Genomic DNA, 23,326 nt, shown 5'->3' with positions numbered 1-23,326 from the left:
GCTGATCCCGGTTAGTTTTAAAACTCCGGAGTTGCGTTTTAGTCTTGACCGATGACAATGAAAAACGATGACGCAGACACCCATGTTCGCTTCTTGATTGGGTCTTATCAGTCATGACGTGTCCTTCCCTGATTTGCCATGCTTCTATCACGTGAGCACTATTTGGTTCCCAATTCCAATGACAAAGCGCTTCAGATTTACTACTGCTCTGACTGTCTTGTTCTCTGTAGCATCAATGGCCGGGGATCATGGGAATTATAGTATTTAGACCGAGCCTCTAACTAAAGACCACAACTCAAACCTGCAGTATACATTATCAAGGTGTTGCTATGTTGAAGGAGAATATTATATTTGTGTCCACGGAAATTCCTACAGGAAATTACTGCGCCTGGCCAAGAAATAGTCCAGCACATAATCCTCCGTAGCACCACAACTTGGTATTTTTACACGGATCAAAAAAGAAGAAGAGGTATAACATGTTAATTAGTGACTGTTGGAGCTGCTGGTGGGCAGATTTTGTTTCTTTTCGACAGAGCCAGACTAGCTGTTTCCCCCTGCTTCCAGTCTTTAAACTAAGCTAAGCTAACCGGCTGCTGGCTCTAGCTTCATATTTACTATCCCCTCTTTGAAATGGGAATTTACGGTGGGAACTGCTTGACAACTCTATTTGCCATTTTACATAAACTCTAACACACATCCATGCACCTGGTTTCAGCCCAGAACTGTGAGATCAGGTATAGCTGACTTCTTGCTGCGAATACATGTGCACGCACACCAGCATGCAAACTACATGTGTATCAAGCACACCATGGGGTCTCCTGTGAGGTGTAACCTCTCTGTGGGAGAGCTGAAATGTAATTTGGGGATGTGGAGGTCTCGCAGCACCGGGGATCCGAATGCTGCAGATCTCCAGCCAAAGGCGGAGGTGTGTCCGTGCTAGGGCACGTCTCTGGGATTAGAAACCTTGATCTCCCCTGATCCGCGGCGAGCTGTCAAATACTGCTGGAAGGGGAGGAAGAAAAAAAAGTGAGAGACGCGCTCCCTTGAAGGCTCACACCACGGAGGAATGTGAGGGGAAGAAGAAACAGGAGAGAACAGAGAAAGACAGAGAGGATAGAGATTGAGAAAAAAGGAAGTGATTGAAAGGAAAAGGAGGCACGTAGATATCTTAGTAGAGAGTGTGATAATGTGTGTGACAGAGGGAGTGTGTGTGAAGGAGAGAGGAAGATGAATTGACTCCTGTCTAGTGGCCCTGATAAACGGCTGGCGATGTGAAAGGTGAAGTGGGGGGTTATGGGTACAGACGGTGATCGCTCTTTGAACAAGCCTAGCGTGGTCGTGTCGCGACCTCTGGCAGCTGCGGTTGATATTGCCGTCAATATCACTACCTGTGTGTATTGTAGGGTTGTTTCACCTGACTTTGAGCTGTTTTCACTGGAACTACTTTCTACTGAAGAAATAGTCCTGATAGCACACTATCTATTACTCTGGATAATCTACAGAATTTACCTTTTAAGCAGTTTAAATGGCAAGAAGAGCTATGTGTTGGTGTGATGTCGACTCTTTTTGTTTGGTGTGTAAAGATGAAGGCTGTCAATCGATTAGAATATCTAATCGTGATTAATTGCATATTAATCACACTTTTTTATCTGTTCAAAATGTACTTTAAAGGGAGATTTGTCAAGTATTTAATACTCTTATCAACATGGGAGTGGACAAATATGCTTGCTTTATGAAAATGTATGTATATATTGTGGGTACCCATAGAACCCATTTTCATTCACATATCTTGAGGTCAGAGGTCAAGGGACCCCTTTGAAAATGTCCATGCCAGTTTTCCTCACCAAAATGTTGCATTAATTTTGGGCGTTATTTAGCCTCCTTGGTGACAAGCTAGTATGACATGGTTGGTACCAATGGATTCCTTAGGTTTTGTAGTTTAATATAATACCAGTATCTTCATTTTAGCTTTAAAACGGAGCCTGTTACATCCTAAAAATCACAAGATGTGTTAATGCATTATTATTAACTTTGACAACCCGAGTAAAGCAATATTGGCAGTGTTAAGCGAGACAATAAAGGAAGTCATGAACATATTTCTGGCAGCTCTGCGAGGCATCGGGCGCTGCTCGAATCCCTGACAAAGCTGCCAAGTACGGAGCGTCACCTTAAGTGGTGAAAGAAACCATAAAGATAAGGAGAGATAACAGAAAAGGCAGGGAGAGAGCAGTAGACATACTTGGAGTGAAAGAAAACATAACCCAGAAACTCGACGCTGGCTCTCCTCCAGTGGTGCCCACACACTTACTTCAAAGCTCGCTTTGCATTTGAATCTCACTGCCCTTTGTTTGCCTCTTCCCATCATCGCCGTGCCTGTGCGTCTGTCCTCACATCAAAGCTAAAGGCTAAAACGTTACACATTAGCAGAGTAACCCTGTCTAAGCAACAGCCATTAACCCCAGGCTCCAGTTACACCCCCCTATAGCCCCCCCGCAAGGCCAGGTTCAACTAGCCTGGGGGTTAGGGAGGCCAACGCATGCACCCAACTGCAAAGTTTGTGGACGCACATATATGCTACTCGCTTTGGAATGCACACATGCAAAGCCATACCGTGCGAACAGGAGCTGACACAGATTCAAGTCGGAGGGGGTATCGCTTCCACGACAGCAATGACCTCGATCCTGTTTTGAGAGAGAGAGAGGAGGGAAAAGTGGTCTGGAGAGAGTGAGGCCTGAGTGACACCAGGAGAGGTCAAAGGTTAAAGCAGTGACAGCCAGAGTGGAGACCAGCAGACATGTCATTGGGCCGACATGAGCTGTTGAAGAGCTAGTGACCCAGGAAAGTTTTTATGTACCCTGACTGAGCACACGCACACACACACATTGCATATAACTGCATGAGACACAATGCATGTGCACGGTGTTCTCAGGGACACACACCCTCGCGCACACACACATGCACAATAGAAGGTGCGTTAAGGCCCCAGACAGGCTGTCGTCTGGAAGCTACAAGTAGATTACCTAAACAAACAACCTAAAAATACCTTCCTTTTCACCCGTAAGTCGACCCTTTTCCAACCCCTCCTCATAACCCACCACGCCGCTTCTGAGAAACCGGCAAGGTTGATGTTAAACTCCCCCCCCCCTGCGCCCCCCGAAACCTCAGACAACTGGGTAATTAAAGTTTTTGTATGCGTGTTTCTGCACAGTTAAGTGTTGACACGTGTGCTCTCTGATTTGACGTGTCACGTGTATGTGAGGTGTGTTTGAATGTGCTTTGCGTTTTGATTTTTGGGATGTGGCAGAGAAGCCAAAACTCACTTTAACCAGCAGGCAAACTCTCCAATGCAACTGATTTTCATTTTGGGTTGTTTGTCTTATGAAAATCCCCTCTGCAGGCCATTGTTTATCCGTTTTGTTTCCATATTTATCTGGATACCAGGCCATGTGATGTGGAAGTGAATGTTTGTTTTCTCTTTAAGGTATATGTGATATGGCGTTGTGGTAATGACATCATACCATCGTAGCCACCTGAGGACACACATGTGGAAAGCAGAAAGGGTGGAAACATTGAGACGCATTTTAGAGAAAAACTGAAATGATCTAATTATAGACAATCAACCTTAATTTAAGTTTCAATAAATATCAGTACACTAACACTGATCACCCAAACAGCCCAGTCACAACAGTAACAGGTCATTCTGTAATGAAGTGAGGCAACATGAGAATAGAGATGCATCACTGATGCATAATAATAATTTACAGGAACTGTGTAGGTGGTTATCATCTTGATTAGAGCTAATTAGTCAATTAAGCGATATAGATGGAAAAATAATCAATAAGCAATTATTTTTATAATAGATTAATTAAATTAAATTAGTTATTTTTTAAGTAAAACTTTCAACCATTCTGTAGGTACAGCCTCTCAGTTGTAAGAATTTGAAACTTTTCTTTTTCTTATTTATTTATTTATTCATTTATGTATTAGTTTATGTATTAGTTTATTTATATGTTTTTGACTAAGAAAGAAAAGTTTCAATTTTTTCTTTGTCTTATTTATTTGTTTGTTTATTTTTCATTTATTCATTTATGTATTAGTTTATGTTTCTTTCTTTATTCTATTTCTTTATTATTTAAAATAAATAAGAAAGAAAAGTTAAAAAAATGTCTTTGTCTTATTTGATAGTAAACTGAACATTTTTAGGTATTTGAAAGCTGTTTGTGGAAAATAAGCAAATTGAAGGAGACTTTGGGATCACTTTGGGTGTTATGAAATCATGGTGGGAATTTTTCAATATTTTCTGACATTCTGTAAACTAAATGGAAAAGTAAATAAATCAAAACAATAATTGACAAATTAGTCGGTAATAGAAATAATGTTAGTTGCAGCCCTAAACTTGACGAAGATTTTAGGTCACATTGTCCAGCCCTAATTTTAGCCTTATGTCAGACAAGTACAATGATTCTTTGTTCATTTTATTGAGCTACGTCATTAAAATAAGCTCAAAATGTTGTACCACTTGTTGAATTAAAAACCTGGAAAAGATGTAATTTAAGATGTCGCAATGTCACAATAACCAAATCTTGCATCACAAAATTGATATTGATTTATTACAAGTGTTGCATTGTGGGGGATTTCAGGGAATTGTTATGTATTTGTGCTACGGCGCGACACGTGGTTCACCCTTGTTTACAGAGTTTGGATATGAGGCCCCATTGAGACTGCTTCCCTATCGCTTCCTCTTCCTCCTCACCTATTCTTAGTGTGTGTTTGTGTGTGTTTTCCTCACACCTCCTCCCTTTTCCTGACCCATTCTCCGTGACTCGCCGCGAGTAGAATAGTTTAACTCTCCCAATTGTTTAGCGGTGTGTGCCGATGTGAGTGTCCCCTCGCGCAGCGGCATTAGCATACTCCTCCACCTCCCACCTCTCTGCCTCTTTTTTTTCATAATTGAATTGAAATGCAGCTCTTTTCATTGTAAACAATGTCAGGAAAGCATGAGATACACCGCCTGCTCACGCACACACACACATGCAGACGCACACACACATGTGCAACATGGAGCCCCTGGAGACCTTGGGGAAATTGGACCAAGACAATACCTTGACTGAGTTTGTTTACCTCATCGTCCCCGTTGTGCTCATGTCAAAGCCCGTTCGGTGTGTTTGCATGCACACACGGTATTGCAGAGAGCATCTGCGTAGTCCAGAGGGCCTTTGAAGGGCTTTGTGTGCATACCTGAGAGTGTGCAGGTGTGCAGAGGTTTGTAAGCCTCTGTTTGTGTATATATCTCTGTCTTGTTTGCCTTGAATTACAGTCCATTACCCACCTGCTGTGCAAATCTTAGGTCACAAAAGGTCCTTAGTGGGTTGGCGTCGTGCCCGGTTTTGGGTGGTGCCACCCTTTGCGGACCTGGCATGGGTGCAGAAGTGGAATCTGAGTGGCCCCCACCCATCCGCGCCAAGTTAAAGTGTTTCACCCAACAAAGATGGATCTGTTTGCCGTTCTGTCCATCTCTGTAGCCTTCAGTAACCTTCACTACCCTGGTCTGATTTTTAAGGAGTGGTTTTGTCCGTTCTGAAGTGGCTGGGTGGAATACTTTAGATTTCTACGATATAACCATTGTGCTAATATTCGTTCTTAAGGCCAGGCTAGAGGAATTAGGGAGGAAGTTGAGGCCTACGTGTAAATAAGAACGTGGCGTCCTTGGTTCGCAGGAAGTCTTCAGAACAATATTTCAGCAACAATATAATAATGGCACCTCTTAACAAAAATACATTGGAGCAGGAAACTGTTCGTTAGGCTTCAGAAAGGTTTTAGACACGACATACGTGGCAAGAAATCAGTCATGAATATAAAATGCTGCAAATTAGCACATTTCAGGTTGAACTCTGGTGTGAAGGAACAGTTGGAGGCTTTGAAATGTTTTTGAATGTGACATTTTTTTGCTCTCAGGGTTTACTTTTGTTTTTATTAAAATGTATTTTGCTCTTCTGCTTCTTTGGCTGGCGCTCCTATGTGTCAGGTACGACATTTTAATTAGGGCCGTGTCGTGGGTGGCTCTTGTGTGATGGATCGGCGCCGCTGAAAATACAGTTATAAATCATCCGCCGTTTGACAGACAAACTGCTGGCAACTCTTGCACCCCCTGGCACTGGCCGCCGCTAGCAAAGCCGCGGTGATTGTCAGCAAGGTTGGCTTGTGTGTTATTAACATCGTTAGCCTCGCTGGCTTTTGTTCTTGGCCTTCATTAACACTAGTAAGGATGTCAACCCAGATGTCACTACCCGACTCTTTTTTTTTGGTTTAGCATTTTTAAGAACGGTACCTCCAGTGTGGGACCTTTTCCCCCTAGGTCAAGGTCAAGATGTGTAACGAGTGTATGTCATCAATCATCGTGATCAGTTTCGGTGGCCGTGTGTCCCTCATCCATCACGCTGATGGCTTCCGCTGGCCGTGTGGCTGCGTGTCGCCGTCAGGGCCGGAGGTAATTAATAACCTCCAGTGACGGAATTAATGAGTTAACCTGCTCCGCTCTCCTGCTGTTCCAGCGACAGATGCTAACGGTCAGAAGCTAGTTATCCCTGCTAATATGCCAGTGGCTCAGGTGTATTGACGTGGATGGTCTTTTATTATCTATATGCGTGTCTGGGTGGGAGTAGACAGTATATATACATCCAAGACTTTGAAAATCCGACTCGGGACTGCAGCCGGGGGGTAAACAAAGCACTCTTAGAATAGTAATCCTTTCTAGGAGTCTCACCTGAGCAACGCACTGCTTTCCACAGGGAGAGGAAGAGATAGAAGAGACACAAAGGCAGAGGGATATGTCAGAAAGGCAGGTTGAATAGAGATCGCTGGCTCCTCAAGGTGCAGGAGAAGGAGAGACTCTCCTTGCCCTCAGGTCCTGAAAGCTGATCGCTTCGCTTTTTGAAAGAGCGGCTTTGTGAGGACGCCTCTGACTGCTCTTCTGAAGAGCGCTCAGTGTCTGTTATGACTAAAAAAGACTGACTGAGTTTTCATCACCCAAAGAAGATAAAACGCAGGCTTGAAAGGAGGGAAAATGGTGTAGCTTGAACTTAATTCTCTGTTTTTTGATTATAAGAGAGGCAATTGTTCTGCCTGGGCAGGCCTAGTTATTGTGTGCCGTGTGCTGGGTGTTATATTCCTGGGGTTTTTTGGACGCCTATTGTAGCGCAAGTTTGCTCTCATGCTTTCAGTCCCTGGTGTATTGGATACTTTGTTGTGTAGGCTGCAGAATAGCTCGCCTATCAGGCTTTGCATGCGGGTCACTCAAGGTGGGCTGCAGTGGGTGGGTGTGTGGGTAGATGTGGTTTTATTTGGCGGCATTTTAGGGAGCATCCACGGCTGTTCAAAGCCTGGCGTGTAGGTTGTTGCCACTCAGAGGAAAACTTTGCTGGGTTTTAGTTGGCTCGCGTGTGGGTAGCTATCATTGTATCATTAGCTTTTGTGCACTCGTAGTTTTTTTGCACATGGCTGCGTCGACGATTTTCTTGAACAGAAGTTCCCGTTTCCCCTCCCCTTCACGCGGCGCAACCGATTCAGCCAGCAGAATCCCCACCACACGGACAAAACTACTCATTAACTCCCTCCACCCTCGTTGCCCCCCCTTTTCCTCTAAAACGTGCTCCAGCTTAGAGACAACAGGGATGGGGACAGGGCGGGGGAGAGACTGACAAAAGGGGGGAAAAAAGACTAAAGCCAGAGAAGAGGATTGAATGAGTGAAAGAGCTGCTGGGGGAGAAAAGGGGGAAGAATGCGATGTCCCGGTCTATGAGGGATTTCATTTTTTTGCCTTTCCAGAATAGAACAGTAAGTCACCAGTCTCTTTGTCTGCCTTTGATCTCTCAGCTCAGGGATTTGGCACCTGACAAACCCCTCTCTGTCTGAAAGGAGGCCTGCAGAGAGAAAGCCTAGGAGAGCGGCAGACAGAGATAGAGGGCGACTGAGAGTGGAGAGGAAATAATACAGTTAGAGTTAGCGAGCGACGGGGCGAAAAAACGTGAGACAGTATAAAAAAGATGGTGTGGAAAAATTGGGTTAGACATTTGAGAGCCGTACGAGAGGATGTGATGAGGGCTTCTCAGCTCACATCCCATAAAAACTAAATACATGTGTGTTCACGTGTGTCTGTATTTGCGTCGGTGTGTGGGTTTGCCAGGGCTGGCCCGGACAGTGATAAATCCAGCGAGTCTTAAGGGAGATTCCTCTCTGAAGCCACGGTCTCTCGGACCACCCACCACTGCGGTCTCTTCCCTCGCACACACACACTCACACACTCCTAATAGGAAGCAAATTCTCCAGCTTTACTTGGATATCGACTTCTCTTTTCCCTCGACTGTTCCTCTCTGCGGGGCAGTCGCTGCTATAAACAAGCCCTCATATGTTGACATCACATTTTCAAACATTTCTGATACGCAGAGTTTAAAAACCGCAGATGAAGATCCTGGAGCATGTCTATGGCAGGCAGGGATTTAGAGTTGGGCAAAAGATTCTGGGACAGGCTGTGTGGGGACTTTGGGGTCAGTCCGGGACAGCTTAATAATTGACGAGCGAAAAACTCATCAACCGTGCACAGTTTGAGGTAGCCCGCTCTTAAACTGTGTCTCTTTAAAGAGGCTCAGGCCCAAAGGCTGTGAAGCATGGGACTCAATTAACTCTCGCTTCAGCTTTTAGCTTCGTCTCAAACAGCTGCTTGACCCCACTCTCAACTCCGGACACTTTCCTGCTCAGCGCACACGTACAAACCCTAGCAGCAACTTTGTGTTTTGTCACCTGAAGCGGTCACAACCTCTTAAACAATACCCACAAATCCCAGTGTCCTTCTGTCTCTAGTGATGAGACTGGGCGTGGAAAGATTACTTTAAAGATAGAGAGATAACACAAAGCGCCTCCCGACTAATCTCCCTCCTTTTTTTTTGGAACCGTGAAGAAAAGAAACGGAGGCTTCACGCACCCCTGCAGGCTACAATCAAAGAGACCCTTAGCTTAGCGTTAGCGAGTGAAGCGGCAGGGATTTAGCCCTGATTGACTGAGTGGGAACGGGCAAAGAATGGCTCAGCAGGTAGCAGCTAGCCCGGCCCGGTTAACGCCACGCTACCCTAATCCAGCTGCCGAAGAAGAGCGGCTGCGGGGCAAAGAGACTGACTTTATTACGCCTCCAAGAGAGGGCTTTCCTGGTATTTTAGTGGGTTTGTGGATTTCTTTTTCTGTTCGTACGTGCGAGCGTGTCAGGCGGTTGGTGGAATGTGTGTTTTTGTTGGACGATGGACTTCCTCCTCGCTGCGGTGTGTGTGGAAAGGCATTGATTTTATTTCTAGTGTGGTGAACACATGTTGGAGTTTGTTTATGTAACTGTTCTTTTGTATGAAGGATCCCCTGATGTATTTATGACTGTGGCATTGGAGCCCATGCCTTTCAAATGCACTTTTAGATCTGGGTTGTGTATGTGCTTGCGAAGACAGCAAGACTCAAGATGTGTATGTGTGTGTATAGGGGGGGATTCGCTTTCCCCCTGCAGACTATAAGTGTGTAATTATGTGATTTATATTGGGTATAAATTTACCCATCTGTCTCCAATGGGTCTTTACATCATAACAAGACAGACACACATACAAACCACCGACCCTGCGGCCCCAATACCATTCGCCGCCCACTGCCAAGCACATGGCAGCCTCATTGACTGACAGGTTATTTGGTCCAATCGGTGTCGCGACTGTCTGCGCCGCACCTCTCAGAGAATTGCTCTTTTGTCCTCCTCTTCTGGTTCAGCGCTCACAGGGTGAAACACAACCCTGCTAGGCTTCCCTGGCCATTATAGAAACCGATAGACGAGGGAGAAACTCCTTGAAACACGAGCCCACCAATCAAACTGTCACTCAAAAGAAAGGCGAGCACTGTCGCCAAAAGTAGGAAAAGTGTCACTTAGGTTACCGTTTCAGACTGAGGTGTGTGTGTGTGTGTGTGTGTGTGTGTGCGTGTGTGTGTGTGTGTGTGTTCGGTAAAAACAGCCCTGTGAGAGTGACAGAGCTCCTGGTGTGCCAAGCGTGGTGGCATTTGTTTGTTAAATGATCTGAAATGCCAGCGGCTCTGGTTTCATTGCGGCTCCAAGTCCTGCCAATCGAGCATAGCTTAAATTTGTGAGAAAGACAAGAGGTAGTTATTTGATCTTCTCTTTTTGTCGGAGGAAATAGCGCCCTTTACTCCCGTTCTGTTGTTTTTGATAATAGAATGCAGGTTCGTGAGAAAAGAGAAAAGAAAGATGGAAAATGAAGACAAAGGGAGGGAGGATTGGGGAAAGAGGAAGAAGCCTCTGGGCAACATATTGTTTTCTTGTTGCTAATTGGGTGAAAATGGGCGAGATCACAGAGTTCTCTTCTTCCCTCCCATTGGAAAACAACTATTTGATGTCAAGTGCAACGCTATGGCAACATCGCCTTATAAGCAAAACCTTAGACAGCCACTTATATCAACTTCACGTGTGATATGTATACTTCTTCATTGATTTCTGGGGATTTTTATTGGAGATGGCAATGCCGTCAGTCAATACTGGCCTAAAATATCTCAACAACTATTGGATGGATTGCCATGCAATTTTGTACAGACATTCATGGCTCCTAAAAGATGTATCCTGATGGATTTGGTGATCCTCTGACCTTTCCTCTAGCAGTCTCTAGTAGGGATGTCACAAGAACTGATACTTTGGTACCAAGTCGATGCCAAAATTCGGAAAACGTGATGGTACTCGTTTTTCTACCGTACCGTATCGGGGATCAAGGCTTGAGACTAGGACGCCGTCCCGTCGTCCTGGGAACGATAGAAATGCTACATTATGAACAACAAATCTGTGTTGAAATCAGCAACACGAGAGCTAGTTAACGTTAGCTGGCTAAATAACGGAGCTAACAGCTAACGAGTTACAATAGGATGCACTCAGGCTCTATTCAGTAAAAATTAGTATTGGGCGAAGGTAAATTATAACGTTATCATGATGTGTTCAAATGTAATCTTGTAAAAATGTAGGTTTTGGCAAGAAACTTGTGGCAGATTGTCAGGGATTAATAATAAATTCTCAAAAAACAGTATGCAAATGGTGGAGTGTATGTTGAAGTACATGGGATTCATTGTTTTGTTTTATTTTTTATCGTGCTATCGAATTGGGTATTAAGAATAGTGGAATTTCACTGTTTTCTCTCTGGTATCGTGACATCGCTGGTCTCAAGAACCTTCCTCTCTAGTATAAAAGATCTGTAATTTATATACTTGTATTTCATGTTGACGTCATATCTTAAACCAAACTCCTCTGTGTCCTTGTTATCTTTCAGCCTGTAAGATCGGTTACTACCGCGCCCTGGCCACTGATGGCTCCTGTTCCAAGTGTCCGCTCCACAGCTACTCCGTCAGGGAGGGATCCACCTCCTGCGTCTGCGACAAGGCATACTTCCGCTCTGAAACGGACCCGGCGTCCATGCCCTGCACCCGTAAGTACACCCACAATGCATAGGTTATATTTGAGTAAGCCATGACGAGCTGTGATTTACAGTATTTTGTAAACAGATATTTTTCCAAGCATGCAGCTGTATACTATATAAGTAAGACAATACTGGGAAAGAGCACCTCACACACACACACACACTCAGTGATTGCTTTTGCCTAAACATGGTCATGGATTCTCTCTCTTGCAACGTCAAACTGAATTACCCCCTCGCACACGCAGAGACAGCCCTCCTGCACACACATAAAGCAGGCGGCTGCTGGTTTAATAGGTGTCTTTTGATTCCAGGTGGTACTTAGCGATCAGTCACGGTGACAGAGAACTAATGAGGGTATAAACCGCTGCATCCCAGATCCAATGTTCCACAGAGAGGCTGCAAAACAACAGAGGAGGGCGAGAACGATCGGGAAAGACAAATAGAGATAAGATGTTAGCGGAGACACAGGGAGGCGACGAAAAAGGTGGAAAAACAAGGGCAGACGATAGCTGGAGATGCACGCCGAGAATGACTAAGATGTGATAGAGATAGAGGGTTAGGTGACGAGGAGAAAGAAAAGGGGACGAAATGCAGGAGTGCATCAAGCTGAAGGAAGAGATCCTTACTTTATCAGTGTTTGTCTGCACTTTGTTCCATCCGGCCGTATGAGTCAACCACTGGTGAATCTGGTTCTTCCAATCCTCCCCCCTGACTCCTTATGCCTGTGATAACAAATATTAACATCCTGATGACACCTCTTCCTTTTTTAAACCTCATTCCCTCTCTGACTCACTGAACTGGGCAGTCATACTGGTAGAAATATACACCCCCCCCCCACAACACACAAAGCCCTACACTCTCATTTCCCAGGAAAATAACAGCATTCAGACTTATGACAGACGTTTGTGTACGAGTGAGTATGTGTCATTAAACATTTTAACAACCAAAACATCTGTTAAGCTGCTTAGCTCATAGTTGGCTCACAATTTTGGCCCGAATGATCTGTCAGGTTCCTGTGGATTCATCACTCAGCGAAACAGTTTATTGAATCAGAAGAGCAGCCGAACCCCTCCCGCACAACACTTCACCGTCCAAGCGGCAACAAAACTGAACGGCCTCTAATTATTCCCCCGCTGCACACGGCATCTATGCAACATCGTAAACAATGTTCTATTGTGGAACATTTTTCATGATCAAGAATTAAATGAGTTATACTTGAACAAGATGGCAATCTGCAACATCCTTGATTACAGTTTGGCTCCATCTTTGGTGCTAACTGCTGATTGCTGAACTACACTGTTTTTCTAAGTGTCACTAAGCACTAAACGAGTTTACTCGGACCAGGAAATAGAAACACTTTTCTGAATCTGTTATAAGTCAGTTTTAATTAAAAAGGTTGATAAAGGTTGCATTTGCCTCTGGTAACAGCCCGTTCGCACGAAAAGCAAGGCATTTAATGTGCAATAAGAACGCCTTTTTTAGTTCTGCGTGTCATTTGTACGCCATGTATCCTGCATTGACTGCAATATAAACGCAACCGTGTATAAATGCAACAGTAAGAGTTAGTGACGTAGTATATAAAGCGAGAAAGACCACTTATGGTTAGTTGGAGGGGAGTTGGATGGGTCCAACAAACACCAGACTTTAACCAGGAGACCGGTGTTCCAGACCGCCGTTTTGTTTTGCAAGTTACCTGATGTTTGTCACGTGTTTTCCATAGTTATGTTAGGTTGTTTCCGTACGTATTTTACTTAGTTTCCGTATTTATTTTAAGCCCAACTATGATGTTTTTTTCCTTACCCTAACTGTAGATGTTTGCCTGGTGTACAAATAATATGCGAAAAGGCTCAAATGCGTCCTCATGACACACAGAATGTATGTGTAATGTCGTGCTATTGATACGCCTTCCCGTGAGGCCGGGTCACTGGTAAACAGTTTCGAAGTGAAAATGTCTAGGGCTTTTATTGTGTAAGGTAAGAACGAAAGGAGTGGATCTGGTCTGAGCTGCCTACGTCAATGTTGAAAGGAGCAATAAAGTTTGCCGTCTTGGTTCGGACTACAGAGCCTCCATGTTGTTGTACACTATAGTCATTTGAATATGTCCCTTCTGCACAACGCGATTGATTAATGCCTTTATTCGCGGTGTGAAAGCTCCGAAAAATCAACCTCATTCCGGAAAGAAATTATGTTTATTTTTTATAGTGTAATATTTGCATTCTGTGTGAAAATATTTTTCAAAACCTCCGTTTAACCTGGATTTTTATCTGTTTATTCGAATTCCACCGGTTTTTAATATATATCTATATTTAACCAGGAGAAGTGCTTCACTGAGATAAAACATCTCTTTTGCAGGAGCAGCACGTAGAACATGAGGTTACAAAAAATATATAAACATCACAAACTTATATATACTTATAATATACTCTGATAAATAATAAGTATTTTTATGAAAATAAAAACACAACCCTTACTACTATGTTGCATACCTCCCCCTTACTGTTTTGCCACATCACTAATATATTGAGTTATTAATGCATGATCTTGGAGCTTATCCCTATTGTCTTGTTAGTCCGTGTGGCATTTGAGTGTGGCTGCTGATAGCAACAGCTGTCAAAGCTCATTACTCTGCTTATTTCACTCTGCCTTCTCTACTGCGCTCTGAACTGCACCGTTAGGAACTGAACATTAGCTGGACTCCCTCAGCGACCTTTGCCCCGCCTCGTCAGCCGGCCAACATCTGATCTTTGAACTCTCACCCCGTCTGTCGTCTGCTGTTTTCCTTCCTCGTGCATTTTTTTTCTTTTTACTTCTCACCCACATGTTAGAGCTCTGTAATTACAGCTGTCACTCACACATCCCTCCTCATCCACATCTTGTTTTCACTCTCTCTCTCTCTTTCTCTCAAAACCCACTCAGAGTCACGAACAGAGCAGATGAAGGAAAAAAAAAAACCCTCCTTAAAGTCATTTCCCAGTTTGCCTCGCTGAAGGTCAGGCTGGGAAAGAGCCAGCATCTCTGGTAATTGGGTCTGTGTGTGTGTGTGTGTGTGTGTGTGCGTGTGCGTATGGGTAATTGAAAACGCTTTTCCCCCCTCTTAGCTCGGAGTCTAGCGATGCAAGCTGATGATTAAAACTGGATGTTGTGTAATTCCGTCACTGTGTGACTGTTTGTGTGCAGGCCTGTTAGTCCTGCTGTATTCCATCTGTCAGCGCCTGTCTTGCATCTACGCTCGTTTGCAGCAATTGTCCTTTTGATCGGCGATTAAATGTGTGCTACATTTGATCGAAACACTCGCTTTCCAGATTAGAAACAAGAGACACTTGCCTCCCACACTTTGGATCAATCTGCCTGAGGAAACCTGGCAGGAGAAATGTGTTTTATTACTTTTTAAAAACAGATTTTCTTTAGTCTAACAGTCTGTTTTGACCACTTTTTTTATGGTTTGTATTTTTATGTTTCTTGTCCTGCTTTGGTGTTTCCTGGCTTGCCTCCATTGCTCTTGTTGTGTATTTTATCTAGTTGCTGTTGCTATATACTTTTTTGTAGACCACTTTTGTAGCCATGCTTTGAAAAACACATAGATAAAAGATTTTATTTTTGTCAAGATTGCTAATAGGCAACTGTACAAAAATGTTCAACTTCCACATAGTCCACATAGTTTATAGGCAGATATTTATATTATATACAACATTAAGTAAGTTTTAATAAAGTCAACAGGTAGAAAATATCCCTTAAAGACAATTTGCAGCTCAATTCATACAGTTAACCATTTGTGCCCAAAGACTATATTTAGTATGATAAGAAAAACTGCCATCACATTTTTTCTGATTGAAATTTGGTACAAACATACTTTGAGCAAGTATCTAACAGTATATCTTTGAAATTTTTAGATCATGTGAAAAATCACACTTTTATTAATAGTCAAAATCAAGATTTTTGAAAAATGGAAAAAAAATTACACTGCAAATGTTTGCATATCTTTGATATTCAACTTGTTATGAGTTCATAGATACCAAATACTTGATTGTGCTCCATGTAGATTCTGAGATACAGACATTTGTTTTTATCATAAAACAGAGTCTTATGGCAATTCTTGAAATAGTCACAAAATTTAATCTATTTGATTCGTGTACATAGACGCAAATTTCCCTTTTTTTTGGCGCTCAGCACGACTTTCAACAATGCATTTTTCCGTTCCAGCCTTTTCAAAATAAAACTACTCAGTTAGGTTTAGGAATAGATTGGCTTGATTAGGCTAAGGCAACAAACTACTCAGTTGTTGTTTAGGAAAAGATCGAGGTTTGGGTTAAAATAACTCTTCAAGTGGCATAACTTAAGTACAGAAGTTACGTGACAAATATATAAACTTTGACTTCTGGTTTCACACGGGACACGAACAGCGGTCTCCTGGGTAAACTCCTGTGTTTTTTGACCCACTCGTCCATCAGCAATTACGTGGATTACATTTGAATTGATCTTGTGCTGTGCTTGTGCTGACCATCACGATAAAAATGTGACATACGTGTCTATTTACACGAATCAATACATTACATTTTGTGACTATTTCCTGAACTGCTGTGCGACAGGGCTGTATCATACCATATCTAGTATTTGGGCACATGGGACGACTGTTTTTTTCCTAAAACATAATGGAGTTTATTACAAAAACAGTCGTCCCATGTGTCCAAATTAGGCCAAATACTATAAAACAGTATGATAAGAAAAACTCACTTTTCAGCCAAACGGTTTGACAGATTTTGAAAATATCTTCACATTTGTGCTTAGTTAAGCCCAAAAAACACTCCCACCAAAAGGAAATTAAAAATTTCAGTTGCGGACCCAAATATGTTCGTGGCAAAAAAAAGCGGCAATACACATGAATAAATGTGGGTGAATATAAATACACACACATACACCACAGGGCGGTAATGAGGACCAGGGACAGACACCCGTGGGAGCAGGCTGCTCCGCTGCGTTCAGGTTATAAGGAGGGGCTGTTCTCCATTTTGGGGTTTCTGTTGGCCCTTGATGTGTTTCTCAGACTTTTCCCAGTTTTCTTAGCAGCGGTTTGGTGGAGGAAGAGGGAGGGATGGAGGGATGGAGGGAGGAATGAACGCAGGTCGGGGAGGACTCGAGGGGGGCATTGAATGAATCCCAGCCGGATGGTAATAGCGGACTCAATGTTCTGGCCAATTTAGCCTGCTCTCTACCTTGGCCCCGCACAACAGTCGGCGAACAATTACTGATAGAGAGGGACAGAAGGAGAGAGGGATGAAAGAAGAGGAGAGGTGGAAGCATGCAGAGAGGAAGGATGGAGGATGGGAGGGGAGTAAAAATGAGAAAGACAGATGAAAGAAGGGGGAGATGGAAGCGAAGGAGCGACAGGAAAAGAAAGAAACGAGGCTCGGAGCAAATTGCGAGGCCGTAAATGAACGGAAAAGGAGAAGAGGGAAAAAAGAAATCACCAACTTTCTTCATGGAGAAACTTTCTAAGTCTCCCTCTGGATTCCACCCGGAAGGAGTGTGAATTTTAAGGCCATGTTGAGCTAACGTTGCACAGAGGTTGTGTGAGCGTTGCGCTCCCGTCTCCCGTCCCGCCGCTCTCTCTCCCAGGATTAATTACCGGGTGTCAGTCACAGCTGACGGCTCTCCCACGCTCCCTTGCTCCCACCGGTGCATTCTGGGAGAGCGACAGGTACAGCCAAAGGTAGTTTGTGTGTGTCTGTGTGTGTGTGCGTGTGCGTGTGTGTGTGTGTGTGTGTGTGTGGAATGCAGCGGGGAATACTGACATATTGTGGAATGTGTTTAAGACTTTGTACAGTCATATAGTTATATACCGCTGTTGCAACTCTGGTCTCAGCAACAAACTGTAAGCATCCTGAGGTCATTATACGCACACTAACCAACACACAGATCTTAGTACATTTCTGAGGACATTACTGTCACATTAAAGGAATACTTCTTACAGAAGTACATTTATTTGCTTTCTTGCCAATATATACCACCTGTACGCTAACTATAAAGCTGGAGCCAGTAGACAGCTAGCTTAGTTTAGCATGAGGGCTGGAAGACGGGGCTTCATAGTTAGCATACAGACACGAGACTGGTATCAATCCTCCAACATATCCTCATACAACGGTTTGTATGATATCTTAGGTATCAAAATAAACTTCCGTCTTCACAGGAAACTATTTGGTTAGGATTAGGCAACAAAACCACTTAGTTAGGATTAGGAAAAAATCGTGGTTGAATTATGCCAAACCGGAAGTGGTTAAGCTGCACCATAAGTGGTGTAACTTCAATACGGAAGTTCTGTGACAAAAACTACCTAGTTAGGTTGAGGAAAAGATCGTGGTTTGGGTTAAAATAACACCGGAAGTACCGTAATCTAAGTTTGAAAGTTACGTGACAAATACATCAACGTTGACTTCTGGTTTCACACGGCACACAAACACCATTCTCCATCCATCCCGACCTCCTCCCAATGCGGCGTTTGCCACTATTTATACTTGTTCACAATTACGTGGATTACATACAAATTGATTTTGTGGGATATACACAATTTATGGTGCACTTACTTTTCGTAGGTATAGCTACGAACGGTGTATGAGAACAATGAGCAATCCTCTCATCTATTTCTCCGCAAGAAAGCGAATAAGCGTATTTCCCAACATATCAAACTACTGCTTTAACTCCCTAAACCTCCTCTATTCGTGTCTGTAATTGAGAAATAACTCTTCAATTGGGAGCTCATTTTCATCTTTTTATCCCTGCGAGGACAAGAACAGAAGAACAAGAGCACACACAGTCTCAGACTAGAAACATTCATATTACCTTTGTCTTGTTAAGTTTCTGACACCGTGAGCCAAGATAACAGCAGAGTAATAGCTTTATGGTGCATCTCAGACATTATTGCGCATTATTGAATGTTGAAAGGGATTAGTGGTTAGTGGAACCTAGCACACTGACAAAGGCACTATTATAATGACGGTTGGGTGTAGGCACCTTAATTTAGAAACCCCATCTGTAACTTGTTCCCATTGTCTGAGAAGCAAACGGAGAGAATGAGGTGAAAAGGAAAAAGCGGGGAAAGGGGGGAGGCAGAGCTATAGCATCATTTTTAATGAGAATTTATTAATAGGTTTTCAATGAAGGCTGCGGTTGGTAAGGGGAAGTTAAGGGGTGCTCATATTAACACACTGTGTATCGTTTCATCTTCATGCTTGTGTCTTGTGCTGTTAGTGACACTTTAGGTCATTTTCAGTGAAGCAGACGCCATCCATTCCTGTCCCCTCCCTCCCTCCATCCATCCAGACCTGCTCCTTCCATACTAATCAGAGGCTTTCTGCTTCCTGGATGAACAGACGGTGTTTGTCTTCTCCTTCTGTCCTTTTCCATCTCCTTTCACAGCCTCAGCTTCCCCTCCACAGTCACCACTATCTGCCAGACTAACGCTGGCATACGCGAGTCCAGTCCGTACAGCATGAGAGTTTTTTGTGAAGGCGCGTGCATCACGGGTGAAATTGTACTTCCACGTCTCCATTAACGCGGCAACAAAAGCGCACTTATTCCTCCTCGGGCGACCGTGTGCACACACTGTCCCCACCGCCGCTCTCTGTGTCTCTGTGAAATCACTCATTGCCACTCGGCTCCTCCAAAAATAACACTGATAATTAATTTCCGTTGCGAAATGATTCGTCTGTGGACTGACTGGCTTTCATATTTCACCCTGCATCGATCCCCCCCAGCCCGCTCGCGTGCGCTTCATTAGTCAGAGAGAGAGCGAGCGAGCGAGACAGGGAAAACAGAGAGAGAGGGAGATGGTTAAGTCAATTACTGTCGCTTATGTTTGAAAGCAACGCAAAAAAAACACATTAATTACAATAGAGCTGACATGTGAATTGAAACTGATGAGCAGGGGAGTTCGTGTCACATATCCGTGGAGCTGCTCCTCTTATAAAACACACAGAGGGTACATCAGAGCAGGAACTTAATAATAACAGGGTCCAAAGAAAACTTTGTCTAAAGTTATTGAGTGGGTGCCATAAAGGCCGACTGTTAGCAGCGGGCTCGGGCGCCCTGCCACCTCCAGCTGATCCGACATATGAATGGGAAAGAAAGCTGGCGGCCTATTGGATTTCAGTTAACGTGCTGAATTAACTGAGGTGAAATTGGATCCTCCCTCGCTGTAATGGACAGGACATTAAAAGGGAACTCAAGAAGCCTCAGCTCTCAATAAAGGGACAACCCAGTCAATTACACATATACATCTTTCTTCTGTATGTGTGGAAAGAATCAGTTACCTGACCCATTGACTTTCTTTGCAGTATTCACCAAACACGTATTTCTATTCTATGTTCTATTCTTTAAAAAAAACATGTGATCTCTTAAATAATGTCTCTCTCTGCTACCATAATAAATATAAGTGTAACTCTGTACCTGCTTAGCATTTGGCCTCTTACCACTCCTGGTAATAACATCAGCTCTTTCCTCTGTCTTCCTCCTCCACAGGCCCTCCGTCGGCGCCCGCCCACCTCATTTCTAATGTGAACGAGACCTCTGTAAACCTGGAGTGGAGCCCGCCCCTTAGCACAGGGGGGCGCCAAGACTTGACATACAACGTGGTGTGTAAACGCTGCGGGCCCGACGGCCGCCGCTGTCAGCCCTGCGGTAACGGCATCCACTTCAGCCCCCAGCAGCTGAGCCTGAAGGGAACCCGGGTGTCCATCAACGAACTGCAGGCCCACACCAACTACACCTTCGAGGTGTGGGCGGTGAACGGAGTCTCGCCTCAGAGCCCCGGGCCGGAGCAGGCTGTGTCTGTCACCGTCACCACCAACCAGGCTGGTAAGAGGACCAATGATTGTTTGAGTGAGCGGGTGATTTGGGTTGTGTTAAAGATGGGATGTGTTTAGTTCCAACAGTCATAGGAAGTCACCACCAAGAAAGATTTTGTGACAAACTGCCAGCAGCCATGAAGACCAAAATTGATTTAGACATCTTTGCCCTGAAGTGCAGCTTTAGTTAGCTGATATTTCTTAATCTTAATAATAATAATAATAATAATAATAATAAAGATAATCCAATAGCTAGTCAAAGTGCTCCCCATAAGTGTGTGGCATTGAATAATTCAAGGATAAATAAGTGTTAATGTCAATCTGACTGGAAGTGGGCAACACTGATGGGCCTGTTACGACGCTGGCTTGAGGGAAACAACGTGAAGGAAGACACAAAGTTGAATCAACTCAACACAATCTTTGAATTTATGAAGTAAGCAAAAGAAAACAAAGAGCAAACAAAGTGGTGTTGAGAGAGTCTGCTGGCTGAGACAGAGAGTGCTGCTGGATGGAGGAGGGGCTTTTAAACTCAGTTACTCAGAGCAGGTGCCTCACATCAACAATCAGGGCTGGTAGGCCAGACTGCAACCCGACTGAACAGACAGACACTGAGAAAAAAATGTGCTGGGACATAACAGGCCCGATATATTGACATACCAATATCTTTTTAACCCTATTGGACACGGTGGATCCCAACGAAACGCTGCGGATTACATGATTTCATGCAAGATTTATGGATTTAGTTACAGAGAAAGTTATGAGGAAATGGGAGTAACTAAACATAACTGCTCCTTTCTGTTTCTGATGGGCTAGCTTGTGTCTGTAAAAAATGTTTATTGGGACACCAACATATTTTCAGTCAACAGCTTTACATTAGTGCAGAACGTATATAACACTATATGCAACCATGGCCACTATGGTTACCTGTAGCTATAGATAGGAGTCAATAGTTGGGCGCTATGTTAAAATATCCGACCACCGTCAGTCCAACAACCGGCGATTGAAGATATATTTGCGCAGGTGTGTGCAGACCATTAAAATAGCGAAATAAAATGACAAAAATCGCCTTAAAATAACCAACCAGCCAAGCAACAAAACTACCGTAACGTCCGCAGTTGGGTTGAGGTAACAAAACCATTTAGTTATGTTTAGGATAAATGTCATAGTTAGGCTTAAAATAAGTACGTAAACTAGGTAAAATATGTAACATAAATACGGAAAACATGTGACAAACGTCACTAAAAAACACTAATGTAAATGTTAAAAAAAAAACAACCTCAAACACCGTTCTCCTGGTTGAAAGTCCTGTGTTTGTGGCATGCAATTGGAAGAGTGTGTTGGCAGAGAAGCTTTGTAGTTGTGTGTGTGTTTGGGGGCTTGTATTTGATGCAGGGCACAGGTTCGTTACACTGAGCACTTGAAGTAGTTTTTTTGGGGGGCGATATGCGTGTCAAAACATGTTTATTAAAGCTGTAAATAATTTGAGTTAAGGCTGGATGATTACCGAGGAGGATGATGGATTCTCTGCAGTGGGAAATGATTTTCTGCAATATTTCACTTGAGTTTTGCATAATTAGGCATGAGAAGCCTAGGCTGCAGATAGGGGCAACGTGCTATATTTAGCTCCCAAGCTAATGAATTAGATGAGTTGTATTGATCTGTGGAGGCTTCATTACAAATGTTGCTGGATCGTGTGTAATTATTCTAGTAGAACACACACCCGTGAATACAGCCTCTCCTCCAGAGCTGGAGAAGAGCCCTCTAGCCCGGGGGTGCGTTCAAAGCCTCCTGTTGTTTTGTCATTTAGCCATTTTGCAACCGGTTGTTGTGCAAATGGATTTTACGACCCTGGCCCTTTCTCTTCATCCCTCCCTGCTCTCCTCCACTTATAGCCGATCATTACTATGGTTTTCTTTACTGCTCTGTTCTTGGGTGGCAAGCTAAGTGCCTTTTTGTGTCCCTTTTTTTATCACTAATTTCCATCCCTGGGAAAGGCGAATATCTTGAATAGGGCTTGTACTGGCAATAAGGACACAGTGGCTTGATTTATCAGCCGGGGTCAGAGAGATGGAGATGAATGGATGCGCTGCCTGTGGGAGAGCTGCGAGTCCTGCCAGACAGGCATGTGGGAGCTGTAATGGAGCACACCCTGGAGTCCAGGCCGAGGGCTCGTGATCGCATGTCAGTACGGTCACTCTGGTGCAGAGTTGCGCAAAAAACTCAAAAGTGCACACTCTCACACATGGATTCAAACAAAGACATATAACACACACACACACACACACACAGCGATGTCCCCCTGAGGTTGCTCCAGGCTAATCTGCTGACTTCAACTTGTAAGATATAGATGATGTTGCCTTTGGCTCGTCACTGGTGCATGTTTCACAACTGTTCCCCAGGATTAGTTATATGAAGCCTGCAGCTGGAAGCTCTATCATGGTGTGTGTGTGTGTTTGCACATGTGCAGAACCGACTGCATGCTTGGCTAAAAGTGAGAAAATGTGTTACACAGAATGTTTGTACGCTCATGGATGGAGATGATCTACATTTGCCTCTCAAACAATGTCCTCTATGTGTCTCCGGGTTGTGCATGTCTCTTCTAATTTGCGTGCATGTGTGTGTGTGTTAAAGAGAATAGCTCCAGACTGATTGGATTTCTTCCTGCTAATGCTCGGTAGGGGCTTTGGAAGCTCTGGTTTCAGCCGCTGGTAATCCAGCCAGTCATCTGCGGCTGTCCCTCTCTCTGTATCGCCTCCCGTCATCCAGACACCGCGGATTACACATTTATTATGATAGCTTTATTGGGATTTATAAGTGCTGTGGAAAAGACACCCCTGCCACCGCCTTCCAATAAAAGTTCAGATTTCGGATAAAGAGGAAGAAGTGAGGTAGACAGGTTGGAGAGCGAATATGTATTTTTTGCGTGAGAGGAAAATGGATGAAGGTGCAGGGGAGAAATACGCCAGGAGACAAAAATTAAGACATGAGTCTTGCTGA

The 23,326-nt window shown here is 43.8% G+C and overlaps 1 protein-coding gene across 6 annotated transcripts in view; it reads left to right on the top strand.

Annotated features, from left to right (window-relative positions):
• epha4l (eph receptor A4, like) overlaps positions 1–23,326 on the top strand; it is a 62,398-nt gene that overhangs the window by 15,195 nt on the left and 23,877 nt on the right. For all 6 annotated transcript variants that reach the window (XM_037775380.1, XM_037775379.1, XM_037775378.1 and 3 more), the window contains exons 4-5: positions 11,346–11,501; positions 20,004–20,339. In XM_037775380.1, the coding sequence (XP_037631308.1) occupies positions 11,346–11,501; positions 20,004–20,339 (492 nt within the window). The remainder of the gene's footprint in view (positions 1–11,345; positions 11,502–20,003; positions 20,340–23,326) is intronic.

This window comes from Sebastes umbrosus, chromosome 7 (assembly GCF_015220745.1).
Source record: "Sebastes umbrosus isolate fSebUmb1 chromosome 7, fSebUmb1.pri, whole genome shotgun sequence".
NCBI lineage: Eukaryota > Metazoa > Chordata > Actinopteri > Perciformes > Sebastidae > Sebastes > Sebastes umbrosus.
The sequence above is the reverse complement of the archived record's forward strand: the minus strand, read 5'-3'. Positions and strand labels throughout refer to the sequence as shown.